Genomic DNA, 16446 nt, shown 5'->3' with positions numbered 1-16446 from the left:
TTTCAAGAGAACAAAGCAAACTTGATGATAAAAGTAAATTGGAAAGTTGTTTAAAACTTCATGCCATATCTGAATCATGGAAGTGTATAATTGTCTAGACTGTCCCTTTGAGAAATTTATGATTTTGCATTGTTTTCGGTAGGTAACAAGGTAAGGCAAATATTACACGCTCTAATGTACTATGGCATGCTAATTTACAAGTAGAGCACAATCAATAATGCAGGGTGAATTATCTTTTGCATGACTTTACTCAAAGGATAACGCACATCTGGTATTACAAGTGGATTGCTAAATATTTTCAGCAAAGTATCTTAATGCAGACAAAACGTTTTTGGGGCACCCTATAGCAAGGAATGCTATTAGCACACTCGTTGCACTTGTGTTACAAGTAGTGAGTTAAAGACACATGAAACCCAAACTTTTTCTTTCTTGATTCATGTAGAGCACGGAATTTTAAACAACGTTCTAATTTACTTCTATTATCTAATTTGCTTTGTTCTGTTGGTATCCTTTGTTGAAAATTATATCTAGGTAGCTCAGGAGCAACAATATACTACTGGGAGATAGCTGCTGATTGGAGACTACACATATAAGCCTTTTGTCGTTGGCTCACCCACTGAATTCAGTTAGCTCCCAGTTGATTTTTGCTGCTTGTTCAGAAAAGGATACTAAGAAAATGAAGTAAACTGGGTAACACAAGAAAATTGGAACATTATTAAAAATGATATGCTCTATCTAAAATGTAATCATGGAAGACAAATGTTGGGTTTCATATCCCTTTAAAGGGACACTGAACCCAAATTTTTTCTTTCATGATTCAGATAGAGCATGCAAATTTAAGGCAACTTTCTAATTTAGTCCTATTATCAATTTTTCTTCGTTCTCTTGCTTTCTTTATTTGAAAAAGAAGGCATCTAAGCTATTTTTTTGGTTCAGGACCATGGAAAGCACTTGTTTATTGGTGGGTGAATTTATCCACCAATCAGCAAGAACAACCCAGTTTGTTCACCAAAAATGGGCCGGCATCTAAATTTACATTCTTGCATTTCAAATAAAGATACCAACAGAATGAAGAAAATTTTGATAATAGGCTTAAATTAGAAAGTTGTTTAAAAATGCATGCTCTATCTATATCACAAAAAAAAAAAATAGGTTCAGTGTCCCTTTAAGTATTGCACTCAACCACAATACAGCTTTAGAATTTAGTGCTTTTTAAGACTTGACGTAAACCATTATTATGAATAGGATAGGACTGAACTACATGAACAACTTAACGCATGACACGACAAATTTACATGTAAAAATTAGAAGCATTATTGATTGCGCTCGCACCATGTTAACGCACAATCGCACTAATATGTTGCGCTCCACTTGTAATCTAGGCCCTCATGAAGAACACAGTTTTTTGTGTTATTCTTCTCCCTACTTTGTTCAAGTGAACTGAAAACACTGCGCATATTTGACCAATTATTTGAAAATAAAGCAGGAGGTAGCAGCATCTGAAAAAGATCAAGCGCCAGGTTGAATGGGCAGCTGCCTTTACAGGAAAAAAAGGTCACTTTGATTTATGTTGACAAAGAGGCTGTGGCCCTTAGTTAACCCCAGAGTATGACGCAATGCAGAGACGTGTACAAATTCAAGTTATAGTAGTAAACAAAACCGCACAAACAAAAGCATCGCTTTTCCCTCTGGCGGCATAAACAGAATGCACCTAGTACTGGGGTTTCCTAGGAAATACTGGATTGTTTTTCACTTGACAGCTGTCTTCCCGCATCATCTGACCTCATTCACACACTGCTGGGCTCGGTTAGATCGTCTGCGTGTGCTCTCGGCTTCCTGGTACTGACAACGTCACATCAATGGAGACTGCAAGGTGCTTAATCTTTATCCCTCTTAGCAACTTCAGTACTGAAGAAAATGGTAAATGAACTGCTTTTGTGTATGGCTTACATCAGTGAATCTCAATGTTTTCAGCATCAAGCATATTATGCAGTATAATATTATAAAATATATTTGTTTTAAGTACCCCTTACTACCACATATACATGTTATGGATTTAAAGGGACATACTAGTGTCCAAATAAAATGTGTTTCATTAAAGCATATTTTTTTTTAAAAATGTTGCTTCACTTCTAATGTGATGCAGTACATGGGATGTGATTTGAAAATCCTCTTTTTTTCAAAACAACGCGGCGGCGGCAGACAGGAGGGATACAAGATGTGAACAGTGGGCTTGTGACCGCCATCTTTCGCGTTTCTTTAATGCCGAAAGACATGAGCGCCTACCCAAAATGGCGACGGTCTGCAGTGCCGGATTTATTCAAGTAAAAGCGCGACACACAAAGTTCTGTGCAAATAGCGAATGCTAAATAACAAATATATGCACGTCTCTAGGTACTGCATGTGCACACATTGCACAGCGATGGAAACGTTTTCTGTCCCTTTTAAAACATAGTTAAAGTCCTGCCAAAGAGCTGCAAAAAACTGGAAACTGGCAGTGAGCCAATCAGCAGCAGCAAAGGGTCATGTGACTACCAATGCAGATTGGCTCACTGATAGCATAGTCTCAGGACCAGCAGTTCTCTGCAGCTCTCAAGCACTACTTTATGCATTTAAGCCTTTAGCAGGGTTTGAATACAAAGTTGCAGGGTTGCTAGTAATAAAATTACACGTGCTAACGAATTAGAGCAAGTAACTTTTTCCACTATAATCCTTTTACTGTGAGGTAGCTGAACACATCAGGTGAGACAATAACAAGAGGCATAGATGTGCAGCCACCATCAGTAGCTTCTGAGCCTTTTCAACAAAAGATACAAAGAGAACGAAACAAATTAGATAATAGAAATAAATTGGAAAGTTATTTAAATTTGTATGCTCTATCTGAATCATGAAAGAAAAACATTTGGGTTTCATGTCCCTTTAAATGGAAATTAAATACATTTTTTAATTGTATAAAACATGTTAGCAATTAAATGAACATACGACACATAATAATTACAAGATTTGTGTGCAGTGTTGCAATAAATTAACATTCATGCCAATTCTGAAAGCTTTTACAAATAGATTAAAACCTTGTATGCTGCAACTGTTTTTCAATGGCTAAACTCCACTTATCACTTGCATTATTTGAAGAGACCAACACAGATTGGATTAAATGTTGGCCTAGATTCAATAATTTATAACTGTTAACTTCCCACGGCACAGAACCAATTCCACTGTCGAGAATACCGGCATTACAAAAATATTTTAAAAACATTACTAAACAAAGGAATAAAAATCAAAGAAGAAAACAGCCTCTATAAAACTATCCACTTTAACATGAGCAAAAGAGACATGGGGGCCCATTTATCAAGCTCAGTATGGAGCTTGAAGGGCCGTGTTTCTGGCGAGCCTTCAGACTCGCCAGAAACACCAGTTATGAAGCAGCGGTCTAAAGACCGCTGCTCCATAACCTGTCCGCCTGCTCTGAGGAGGCAGACAGACATTGCGGGAAATCAACCCGATCGAATACGATCGGGTTGATTGACACCCCCTGCTAGCGGCCGATTGGCCGCAAATCTGCAGGGGGCGGCGTTGCACCAGCAGCTCACAAGAGCTGCTGGTGCAATGCTGAATGCGGAGAGCGTATTGCTCTCCGCATTCAGCGATGTCTGTCAGACATGATCCGCTGATCGGATCATGTCGGACAGACATTTGTTAAATAGGCCCCATGATCATGAGAGAAAGTACTTCCCACGGGCAAATACGTCTTTCTAAATTAACATACTGAGTCACAGTTTGGGTGAAAAATGCCCAGAACGCCCACTGTCAATCCTTTGTATTGGCAATCTGACAGATCCAAGAAAAATCACTGTTTTATCCAGCGAGACTACTTTAACCCCTTCCTGCCGTTAGGAGGTTCCATGCTGTCCTAACTGTGCTGGGCTTTAGCACCGCTAGGACGTTCCATGGCATCCTAACGGCTGTTCTGAAGCCATAGAGGCTTGCTAAATGGGATGACGGGCTGGAGGATGTGCATAGGAGCTCCCCCCGACCCAATCCCATTATTGATTTACAATAGAAGACGTCTCTGAGATGGGGAAAAGAAAGTTACGTTTAAACCTAACACCCTAACATAAACCCCTAGTCTAAACACCCCAAATTAGCCTCCCTCGACATCTAAATAAAATTTGATTAACCCCTATTCCGCCGCTCCCCGACACTAAATATAATTATTAACCCCATTCCGCCACTCCCTAACATCAATAAAAGTTATTAACCCGTAATCCGCCGCCCCCGACATCGCCAACACCTAAATAAACCTATTAACCCCTAAACCGCCGTCCCCCACATCGCAAAACACTACAATAAAGTATTAACCCCTAAACCTCCAGCCTCGCAACTAATAAACTAAACCTATTAATCCCTAAACCTCCAGCCCCTACATTGTTACTACTAAACTAAACCTATTAACCCCTAAACTGCCGGCCCACCCACATCGCAATACACTAAATTAAACTATTAACCCCTAAACCTAACACGCCTCTAAATTTAAATTACAATATAACTATCTTCAAATAAATAACAACTTACCTGTGAAATAAAAACAAAATTTATGCTTACCTGATAAATTTCTTTCTTTTGCGATGTACCGAGTCCACGGTTTCATCCTTACTTGTGGGATATTATCCTTCCTAACAGGAAGTGGCAAAGAGAGCACCACAGCAGAGCTGTCTATATAGCTCCCCCCTTAACTCCACCCCCCAGTCATTCGACCGAAGGACAAGGAAGAAAAAGGAGAAACTATAAGGTGCAGAGGTGACTGAACTTTTCAATAAAAAATACTACCTGTCTTGAATAGACAGGGCGGGCCGTGGACTCGGTACATCGCAAAAGAAAGAAATTTATCAGGTAAGCATAAATTTTGTTTTCTTTTGCATGATGTACCGAGACCACGGTTTCATCCTTACTTGTGGGATACCAATACCAAAGCTTTAGGATACGGATGAAGGGAGGGACAAGACAGGAGCCTAAACGGAAGGCACCACTGCTTGCAAAACCTTTCTCCAAAAAATAGCCTCAGAAGAAGCATAAGTATCAAATTTGTAAAATTTGGAAAAGGTATGAAGCGAAGACCAAGTCGCAGCCTTACAAATCTGTTCAACAGAAGCATCAATTTCAAAAGCCCATGTGGAAGCCACCGCTCTAGTAGAGTGAGCAGTAATTCTTTCAGGAGGCTGCAGTCCAGCAGTCTCGTAAGCCAAACGGATGATGCTTTTCAGCCAAAAGGAAAGAGAGTTAGCCGTAGCCTTTTGACCCCTACGTTTTCCAGAATAGACGACAAACAAAGATGTTTGACGAAAATCTTTGGTTGCCTGCAAATAGAACTTTAAAGCATGAACCACGTCCAAGTTGTGCAATAAACGTTCCTTCTTAGAAGAAGGATTAGGACACAGAGAAGGAACAACAATCTCCTTATTGATATTCCTGTTAGTAACAACCTTAGGGAGGAACCCAGGTTTGGTACGCAAAACCACCTTATCAGCATGGAAAACAAGATAAGGCAAGTCACATTGTAATGCAAAAAGTTCAGAGACTCTTCGAGCTGAAGAGATAGCAACTAGAAACAGAACTTTCCAAGATAGAAGCTTAATATCTATGGAATGCATGGGTTCAAACGGAACCCCCTGAAGAACTAAAATTAGACTCCATGGCGGAGCAACAGGTTTAAACACAGGCTTGATTCTAACTAAAGCCTGACAAAAAGCCCGAACGTCTGGGACATCTGCCAGACGCTTGTGCAATAGAATAGACAAAGCAGGTATCTGTCCTTTTAAGGAACTAGCTGACAATCCTTTCTCCAATCCTTCTTGAAGAAAGGACAAAATCCTAGGAATCCTGATCTTACTCCATGAGTAGCCTTTGGATTCGCACCAAAAAAGATATTTATGCCATATCTTATGATAGATTTTCCTGGTGACAGGCTTTCGGGCATGAATCAAGGTATCTATGACCGACTCAGAGAAACCCCGCCTTGATAAAATCAAGCGTTCAATCTCCAAGCAGTCAGTTGCAGAGAAATTAGATTTGGATGCTTGAACAGACCTTGAATCAGAAGGTCCTGTCTTAGTGGCAGAGTCCATGGTGGCAGAGATGACATGTCCACCAGGTCTGCATACCAAGTCCTGCGTGGCCACGCAGGTGCTATCAAAATCACTGAAGCTCTCTCCTGTTTGATTCTTGCAATCAGACGTGGAAGGAGAGGGAAAGGTGGAAACACATAAGCCAGGTTGAACGACCAGGGTACTGCTAGAGCATCTATCAGTACTGCCTGAGGATCCCTTGACCTGGATCCGTAATGAGGAAGTTTGGCGTTCTGACGAGACGCCATCAGATCCAATTCTGGTGTGCCCCATAGCTGAACCAGTTGCGCAAACAACTCCAGATGGAGTTCCCACTCCCCCGGATGAAAAGTCTGACAACTTAGAAAATCTGCCTCCCAGTTCTCTACCCCTGGGATATAGATCGCTGATAGATGGCAAGAGTGAGTCTCTGCCCATCGGATTATCCTGGAAACTTCTATCATCGTTAAGGAACTCCTTGTTCCCCCCTGATGATTGATATAAGCTACAGTCGTGATGTTGTCCGACTGAAATCTGATGAATCCGGCCGAAGCCAGCTGAGGTCACGCCTGAAGAGCATTGAATATCGCTCTTAATTCCCGAATATTTATCGGTAGGAGGGCCTCCTCCTGAGTCCACAAACCCTGTGCTTTCAGGGAATTCCAGACTGCACCCCAGCCCAATAGGCTGGCGTCCGTCGTCACTATGACTCACGTTGGCCTGCAGAAACACATTCCCTTGGACAGATGATCCTGTGACAACAACAAAAGAAGAGAGTCTCTGGTCTCTTGATCCAGATTTATCTGAGGAGATAAATCTGCATAATCCCCATTCCACTGATTGAGCATGCATAGTTGCAGTGGTCTGAGATGTAAGCGAGCATATGGAACTACGTCCATTGCCTCTACCATTAAACCGATTACCTCCATACACTGAGCCACTGACGGCCGAGGAATGGAATGGAGAGCTCCGCAGGTGGTCAAAATCTTTGATTTCCTGACCTCCGTCAGAAATATTTTCATGTCCACCGAGTCTATCAGAGTCCCTAGAAATGAAGTTCTTGTGAGAGGGAAAATAGAACTCTTTTTTACGTTCACCTTCCATCCATGAGATCTTAGAAAGGCCAACACTAAGTCCGGGTAAGACTTGGCTAGTTGGAAAGTCGACGCTTGAATTAGGATGGCGTCTAGATAAGGCGCCACTCCTATGCCCCGCGGCCTTAGGACCGCCAGAAGGGACCCTAGCACCTTTGTGAAGACTCTTGGCGCCGTGACCAACCCGAAGGGAAGAGCCACAAACTGGTAATGCTTGTCTAGAAAAGCAAACCTGAGGAACCGGTGATGATCTTTGTGGATAGGAATGTGTAGATACGCATCCTTTAAGTCCACGGTGGTCATATATTGACCCTCCTGGATCATTGGTACAATAGTCCGAATGGTTTCCATCTTTAAGGATGGAACTTTTAGGAATTGGTTTAGGATCTTGAGATCTAGAATTGGTCTGAAGGTTCCCTCTTTTTTTGGGAACCACAAACAGATTGGAGTAGAACCCTTGCCCCTGTTCTGCTTTTGGAACTGGGCAGATCACTCCCATGGTAAAAAGGTCTTCTACACAGCGTAAGAACGCCTCTCTTTTTGTCTGGTTTACAGACAATTGAGAAAGATGGAATCTCCGCCATGGAGGAGAATCCTTGAAATCTAGAAGATACCCCTGGGTTACAATTTCTACGGCCCAGGAGTCCTGAACGTCTCTTGCCCAGGCCTGAGCAAAGAGAGAGAGTCTGCCCCCTACTAGATCCGGGACCGGATCGGGGGCTACCCCTTCATGCTGTCTTAGTGGCAGCAGCAGGCTTCTTGGCCTGTTTACCCTCTTTCACTTTACCCTTCCTGCTTAGAGCTGGCAAAGAGAATGACTGGGGGTGGAGTTAAGGGGGGAGCTATATAGACAGCTCTGCTGTGGTGCTCTCTTTGCCACTTCCTGTTAGGAAGGATAATATCCCACAAGTAAGGATGAAACCGTGGACTCGGTACATCTTGCAAAAGAAAAACCACTACGTTTAAAGTATAAATTAACCTAACATAACTATTCTATCAAAACTTTCGCCGCCGGGATGAGGATAGAAGACATCCCCAAGATGGATGAAGACTTCTCGTCGCCTGGATGACGATGGATGTCCGGACTTCAGGAACCGTGAGCAGATTTTCTGGGGTTAGTGTTAGGTGGGTTTTTTTTTTAGATTAGGGCTTTGGGCACATGTAAAATAACTGAATGCCCTTTTAAGGGCAGTAAAAGAGCTGAACGCCCTTTTAAGGGCAATGCCCATACAAATGCCCCTTTAGGGGCAATGGTTAATTTAGGATTTTTTAGAGTTAGGTTTTTTATTTTGGGGGGTTGGTTGGGTGGGGGGGGTTTACTTTTAGCGGGGGGGCTTAGTAATTCTTTAAGGTAAAAGAGCTGTTTAACTTAGGGCAATGCCCTACAAAAGGCCCTTTTAAAGGCTATTGGTAGTTTATTGTAGGTTAGGGGGTGTTTTTATTTTGGGGGCTTTTTTATTTTTATAGAGCTATTAGATTAGGTGTAATTGTTTTTATTTTTTATTATTTTGTTTATTTTTTGTTATCTTAGAGTTTTTTATTTTTTGTAATTTAGTGTTTATTATTTTTTGTAATTTTAGAGTTTTTTAATTTTTTCGTAGTGTTTATTTTTTTAAATTTGTCATTTAGATTTTTTAATTGCTATTTTTTTTTCATTTTTTCTTAGAATAGTTATGTTAGGTTAATTTAAAGTTTAAACTTAGTATTTTTTTATTTCATAGGTAAGTTTATATTTTTTTAAAGATAGTTATATTGTAATTTTAATTTAAAGTGAGGGGTGTTAGTTTAATTTAGTGTTTTGCGATGTGGGGGGGCCGACGGATTAGGGGTTAATAGGTTTAGTTTAGTAATTACAATGTGGGGAGCTGGAGGTTTAGGGGTTAATACTTTATTATAGTGTTGGCGATGTGGGGGGGGTGTCGGTTTAGGGGTTGATAGGTTTATTTAGGTGTCTGCAATGTCAGGGAGCAGCAGATTAGGGGTTAATAACTTATTAGTGTCGGCGACGTCGGGGAGCGGGGGTTTAGGGGTTAATAGGTTTATTTAATAGTCGCAATGTGGGTGGGTGGCAGATTAGGGGTTAATAAGTTTAATATAGTGTTTGCGAAGCGGGAGGGTGGCAATTTAGGGGTTAATAGGTAGTTTATGGGTGTTAGTGTACTTTGTAACACTTTAGATATGAGTTTTGTGAAACATTTTTGTTACACAAAATCCATAATTACTGCTCTCAGATGGCGGTATGGATCATGCCGGTATAGCCTGTAACACAAGCATTTTAGCCGGACCACACAGCCTGTAATACAGGCGCTATGAAAATCCCACACTCAAACGTCATTTTTTTGAGTGGGGAATGGACGTTGCGTTACAGGCTAAAATGCTTGTGGTATAGCTATACCGCCACGACTCGTAATATGTGTTGCCGGACATTCCACCCGCAATGGCCAATTTTTCAGCGGTATAGCTGTACTCCAAAACTTGTAATCTAGCCAAAAGATAGCATTAGAAGGTATTTACTTGCAGGCTCAGCCCACTGCTATGGACATACCTAGAGAACAATAGGTGATGGTTTAGATGAGCAAAACCAGCTATTTTAAATACAAAAAACAAACACGAATAATCTGCAGTAGGTAAAACAAGTTATTTAGAACACAATAAGGGTAAACATTTTATAGTACAGTGTCCCTTTTACAAACATTCAAATATTTAATATTTACAAAACTCATTTTGCAAACGGGTTGAAGTTGTATTTACTGTTTGTCTGTGCTACTAGCAGTTAGCGTTTGCGGTGTGAGATATGATATACTGGGCCCATTTAACTCAACTATAGTCAGTGTTCTCCCCAGGTCCTATTTAATTGACACACCAGCCAAGTCATTTTACTGATCTCCCAGCTAAAACTCATGCAGCTAAAATTATTCAATGTTTATTGCACACATTTTAATAAAAAAAATTGTGCTTTAGGATAAGAAACATTTATAAATAACAGAAAATGTTATAATATTGCTAATTCATAATGCTACATGGTTGGCTACATTTTCTGTGGAGAGCACTAATGTTAAAAGGGAAATTAAAGGAATAGGAAAGTCAAAATTAAACTAGCAAGAATCAGATAGAGCATGACATTTTAAGACACTTTTGAAATCACTATCATAAATGTGCTTTGTTCTCTTGGTATCCATTGCTGAAAATGAATATACACATATCCTACACTAGTGGTAGCTAGCTGGTAAATGGTGCATGCACACATTTGTCTCTTGTGATTGGCTAACTAGATATGTTCAGCGAGCTGACAGTAGTGCAATGCTGTTCCTTCAGCAAAGGATAACAAGAGAATGAAGCATATTTTTCTTTGTTCTCTTGCTATCTTTATTTAAAATGCAGGAATGTAAAGGTTAGGAGCCGGCCCATTTTTGGTTCAGGACCTGGGTTACGCTTGCTTATTGGTTAGCAATAAGCAAGCGCTATCCAGGGTACTGAACCTAAAATGGGCTGGTTTCTAAGCTTTATATCCCTTCTTTTTAAATAAAGATAGCAAGAGAACGAAGAAAAAATTGATAATAGGAGAAAATTAGAAAGTTGCTTAAAATTGTATGATCTATCTGAATCATGAAAAAAAATTGGGGGTTTTAAGCCACAGCATCAACTCAGGAAAAATAAAAGAGAAAGAAATACACAATAGTGAAATCCTGTTTAACTCCTCAGTTATTCCAAGCAACTTCACAGATTATTAATCACGTAGTTAAAAGCTTTCTTGCAAAACTCAAATACAGCAGTGTTATGTAAGGACCATAACCAGCCTCTCACTCGGCATGGGTTAAAAACTTTAATTATTAAAAACACATATAGAACTCACAATAAAAAAAGAAAAAAAACAGCTTATGAAAGGCTTGGTTAAAGCTGAAACGCGTTGATGATAATTTATTGCTGCTGGTGCCGGACATATCAGCGTAGTTGGAAAGCCGTCAGGAACATTTGAACGGCATGGAATATCTTTTGTAAACAATATGTTCCTCCGGTGTGTACCACAGATTGTTGGAAGACCGTAGTGTTCATAAGGAGAATGAATGTTACAAAACTACTGTTCTGAATACTAGCACGGAGCGCTGCCTGGTCAGCGGGTCACAGACTGAAAGGATCTTACGAGGAATTTGATTCAAGAAGAAACGCTGGGTCAGTGTGGGAGATCTTAATAGATCATAAGTTTTATTCCGTGTTGAAATAGAATCAAGTACAATTTAAGATGTAGCAAAGACACTTTATTTTATTGCCTTTTGAGTGTAAGGAACTTACAAGTTACCTACTCAGATACGGCCACTGCCTGGTCAGCGGGAAGAATTAATTCCAAGCTTGTAATTGAATTGAAAATGGAACACTGCCTTGTCAGTGTGAGGAATCAATTATAAGTATTTTCTCTGTCTTTATTACAGACGGAACAAAGAGATACAAAAAAGGTAATACTCAGGTCTGAGGAAAGAAACGTAAGTAACAACTCTTACAAATTAGAAACTTTATGTGTAATACACTGCTTCACATTCCTATAAGAGCTGGAAAGATTCATATCACGGCAACAGTTACTTATTCCAAAGACGCTTATATCAGACTGCGATTGGTTGAACGAGTCACATGGTCAGATTGCACTATACGTCCTAATGGAATAGAGGACATTGTTATATAGAAAGTATATGCTTCTCCTATTTACTAATTTGTTTTATGTGATCTTTTAAGATTTTAATTTAAAGATTTCAGAGTGCGCACTCTTTTCTGTTTATATGTATATTTGTCTTATTAAAACATTTGTCTTTAGCTTTAATTAGCGCTGACGTTTTTGGTCGATATTGCTTGTTTTTACAGGAGATAAAGTATTTTACAGTTTTTCACAGCTAGACAGTGCTAGTTCATGTGCTCACCCCGTGGAGTTATTTATGACTCAGCACTGATTGGCTAAAATGCAAGTCTGTCAAAAGAACTTTAATAAGGGGGCAGTCTGCAGAGGCTTAGATACAAGGCAATCACAAAAGTGAAAAGTGTATCAATATTACCGTGTTGGTTGTGAAAAACAGGGGAATAGGTAATAAAGGAATTATCTATATTTTTAAACAAAAACAAATGTTGCTGTAGACTGTCCCTTTAAGGACCGTGAATTTTAGAGAAAAACTTGCCCAAAGTACCAGAGAATTTTTAGCATTTTTCTCTCATTCCATTTAAAAAGAAATAGTGTTTTTTTAATATTTACCAACCAACACTATATATTTAATTTAATAGACAACCCAAGGTATTGATCTAACCCATTTTTCTATATTTCATGCCACCGTTTTGCCCCAAATGCGATCATACTAAAAATTGTTAAAGGGACACTGAACCCAAATTTTTTCTTTCATGATTCAGATAGAGCATGCAATTTTAAGCAACTTTCTAATTTACTCCTATTAACAATTTTTCTTCGTTCTCTTGCTATCTTTATTTGAAAAAGAAGGCATCTAAGCTTTTATTTTTTGGTTCAGACTCTGGACAGAACTTTTTTATTGGTGGATGAATTTGTCCACCAATCAGCAAGGACAACCCAGGTTGTTCATCAAAAATGGGCAGGCATCTAAACTTACATTCTTGCATTTTAAATAAAGATACCAAGAGAATGAAGAACATTTGATAATAGGAGTAAATTAGAAAGTTGCTTAAAATTCCATGCTCTATCTGAATCATGAAAGAACAAATTTGGGTTCAGTGTCCCTTTAAATTTTTCACAAACTTTGGGTTTCTCATTGAAATTATTTACACACAATTACTACAGTCATAAAACAAGTGGTTGTAAAAGCTTTTCTGGTCCCCTTGTTCAGAAACAGCAGACATGCTTGGCTTTGAAATTGTTTTTGGTAATTAGAGGGCTGCTAATTGCATCTACGCACCACACTTCTGTAATTCCCAGTAGTGAACGGATTAATCAGGTAGCTTGTCAGGTTAATTTTAGCTGTAGTGCAAAGATTACCCTCCCACCCCTGATCCCTCCCAAACAGCCATCTTTTCTCCCTCACTCCCACTGGTCACCACCATCTTAGATATTGGCAGACAGTCTAACAGTATGCAGTTTAGGGAGAGTATTTTTTTTTTTAATTATTATTTCTGTAGTGTAGCTCTCTAAACCTCCCACCTCTGACTAGAAGCCACCATCTTAGGTACTGGCGGCAGTTTGTAGAGGTTTTATTTATTTAGTTTTTTAGTATTTGTTAAATAAAAATCTATAATGTAGCGATCCCCCCCTACGGATTGTGTTAAAGACCCCCCTTTCCATAGTGTAGGGAACCCATCCGTCCTCCTCTCTCACTAATCATTTATTTTTCCGTAGGTAAGGATTCCCGCCTTCCTCCCCATCCAGCAATGCTCTCTCACTCACCTCCCTCCTACACCACCAAAGTAGAACCACAAGCTGATGAAAACAGTGACGAAGAGTGTTTACATCGGCAATCTACCTTTGTATGGTAAAGGGGGCACAATTAGCACTCCCTTACCATATGAAGGCAGGTGCCTTTTGCCTCTAGCTGTGGTCTCAGATGTCAAAGCTGACAGCTGGGACCGCAGCATGAGGCAGAAGGTTGGACGTAGCTACTACATTATCAGGGTACGCTGAGTAAAATACCCTGACACGTAGTAGCTACGTCCAATAGGTAGAAGGGGTTAAACACCTCTTGATATTGTGTAAAGCTTTTGCTTTGTAAAACTTTGTTACATAACTTGCTTTTGGGTTTCTATAGAAAGTGTGGGAAAAGCAAAATATTTGCACAAAAGCAAGAAGTGTTTATTGCCCTTATAAGGGGCATGCTAGAGTGAAAATAAATGTGTATTTTATTTATTTTGCTTCATGTTTAAAACTTGAAAGGAGTTAAATGCATAGTTATAGTTGTCCACCTGGGTCACTCTAGATCACTGGTTTTCAAACTTGTCGTCTTCAGGCCTCCTAAACAGGCTAAATTTTGAGGATATATGAACTAGAGAACAGGTGAAATAATCAGTTGATTAGTAAACATGGTTATTAATCAAAGTTATCCTGAACATCTGACCTGTTGGGGAGGCCTGAAAACCAGTGCTCTAGATGAGGAAATGGCTGATGAACATACATGGGTATGCTAGAATTACTGTCTGTATCCTCCTATGGGGGTGTACAAGGAGCACCCACTGGCTTGGCTGTGACAAACTTGTTGCAGTAGAAGGTTTAGTTAATCCTGGCTGTGAAAGTATCGAACATAGATCTTACCTTGGCACTGGAGCAACAGCCTGTAGCCCGGCCACGGAAACCTGTGCGTCCTGTGCTGCGCATCCTTTCCTCCTCTTCAGCTTCAGCTTAGCGGCCCTATCCTCAGACATCTTGAATATGCTGCATAGGGAAAATAGATATAAAAATGTACTTACTCAACTGTGGCAGAACTGTGGTTACACAACATATTACCAATTTTAGATACGCAGATAAAACAATGTTTTAAATCTTAAAAAAAAAAATTATAAGAACTTTAATGTATTTGCTTTGAACATTTGAGTGTGCTCAAATTTGTTCTATCATCTGTATAAAAAGTGCAGCATTTAAATGCGTTTTTTTTTTTTGGGGGGGGGGGGTTCTTACAAATTTGAAGTAAATGTTTACATTAAAAAAGGAAAACCAATACAGCAGTACCAGTTGTGTACTCTGTAAGTATATTTATCAAGTGATAGGGAGTTCAAACTTAAAGTGATGGTAAACTCTACCCTTTATAAATATAGATCAGTTGTAATGAAAATGCGCTATAATTAATTTTTTAATATAGATATAAAAATTCAAATACCCCATGCTCTGCAGCCCATTTCAAAAGTCAATTTTTCTGGGAGTTAACGGTTTGAATTATTTTCAATCAACGCCCTAGCTAGAACAAAAGTGCCTGGGTATTTGAATTTCATATTTATATTAAAAAGTAACATAGTACATCTTCATTACAACTGATGAATTAAAGTGAAGGTCAATTTTGATGAATTAGTGCCCGGTTTTTAATAATCCTATTAAAAACAAGGGCACTTTAATTCATCAAAATTGACATTTCACTTGTTTTCTTCAAAACCTTACCTTTTAATCCTGGCAGCGCTCCAGCACTTCCTCCGCCCGTCGCAAGCCATCTTCGTGGGTCCATAATGACGAATCTGGCTTCCTCCAATCATGGCGTTGTATCAGGCCAAGATTCCCCCGGGGAAGCCGTGATTGGAGGAAGACGGATTCATCATTTCTGACGTCTATAGAGACTTCCGACGGCCATGGGAATCGATGGAGCGGCTGCCAGAATGAAAAGGTAAGTTTTTGAAGAAAAAGAGTGAAATGTCAATTTCGATGAATTAAAGCGCCCTTGTTTTTAATAGGATTATTAAAAACTGGGCACTAATTCATCAATATTGACCTTCACTTTAACCTTTTAACGCTGTTATGCTGTTCTATTCCGTCATAATTACACTGGGCCTTAGAGCCATTATGACGGAATAGAACGTCATAGCCAACGGCTGTCCTGAAGCCTTCTGCGCTTCTTGGATTTGATCGCGGTCTGGAGGGCGTTCCTAGGGTTATAGGGACACCCCCCAGACCCGATCCAATAATTGAAAATTTTTTCCGATGTAGACACTTTAACCCTGGCAGGAAAGGGTTAAAATCCATCTAAATTATCATTAGCATTCCAGATCTGATTTTAAAAGAGGAGAGTTTACCATCATTTAATGCTCATTGGCTGATAATTACAACTCCCATAGCACTATTGGTGAAGGACACACGTCTGCAAGTTTAAAAGGACAATGAACCCAATTTTTTTTCATTTGTGATTCAGATAGAGTAGCAATTTTAAGCAACTTTCTAATTTACTCCTATTATCAATTTTTCTTCGTTCTCTTGCTATCTTTATTTGAAATAAAAGCCATCTAAGCTTTTTTGGGTTAAGAACTCTGAACAGCACTTTTTGATTGGTGGATGGATTTCCACCAATCAGCAAGGACAACCCAGGTTGTTCACCAAAATGGACCGGCATCTAAACTTAGATTCTTGCATTTCAAATAAAGATACCAAGAGAATAAAGACATTTTGATAATAGGAGTAAATTAGAAAGTTGCTTAAAAATCCATGCTCTATCTGAATCACAAAAGAAAAATGTTGGGTTCAGTGTCCCTTTAACAAAAAATATATATTACTATACAAGGATCAAAACTATACAACCACTTCTAAATGTAAAAAATAAATAGGGCTACAGGTATAGTGC

The 16446-nt window shown here is 39.5% G+C and overlaps 1 protein-coding gene across 1 annotated transcript in view; it reads right to left on the bottom strand.

Moving 5' to 3' along the window:
* Positions 1-15467, bottom strand: part of FAAP20 (FA core complex associated protein 20) — a 51320-nt gene extending 35853 nt beyond the window's left edge. The window contains exons 1-2 of the mRNA XM_053689867.1: positions 15279-15467; positions 14442-14561 (exon numbers count right to left, since the gene is read on the bottom strand). Of these exons, the coding sequence (XP_053545842.1) occupies positions 14442-14561; positions 15279-15370 (212 nt within the window). The 5' untranslated portion in view covers positions 15371-15467. The remainder of the gene's footprint in view (positions 1-14441; positions 14562-15278) is intronic.
* Positions 15468-16446: the final 979 nt, after the last annotated feature.

This window comes from Bombina bombina, chromosome 8 (assembly GCF_027579735.1).
Source record: "Bombina bombina isolate aBomBom1 chromosome 8, aBomBom1.pri, whole genome shotgun sequence".
Classification (NCBI taxonomy): domain Eukaryota; kingdom Metazoa; phylum Chordata; class Amphibia; order Anura; family Bombinatoridae; genus Bombina; species Bombina bombina.
Note: the sequence above shows the minus strand (reverse complement) of the source record. Positions and strands in the feature narration are given on the sequence as shown.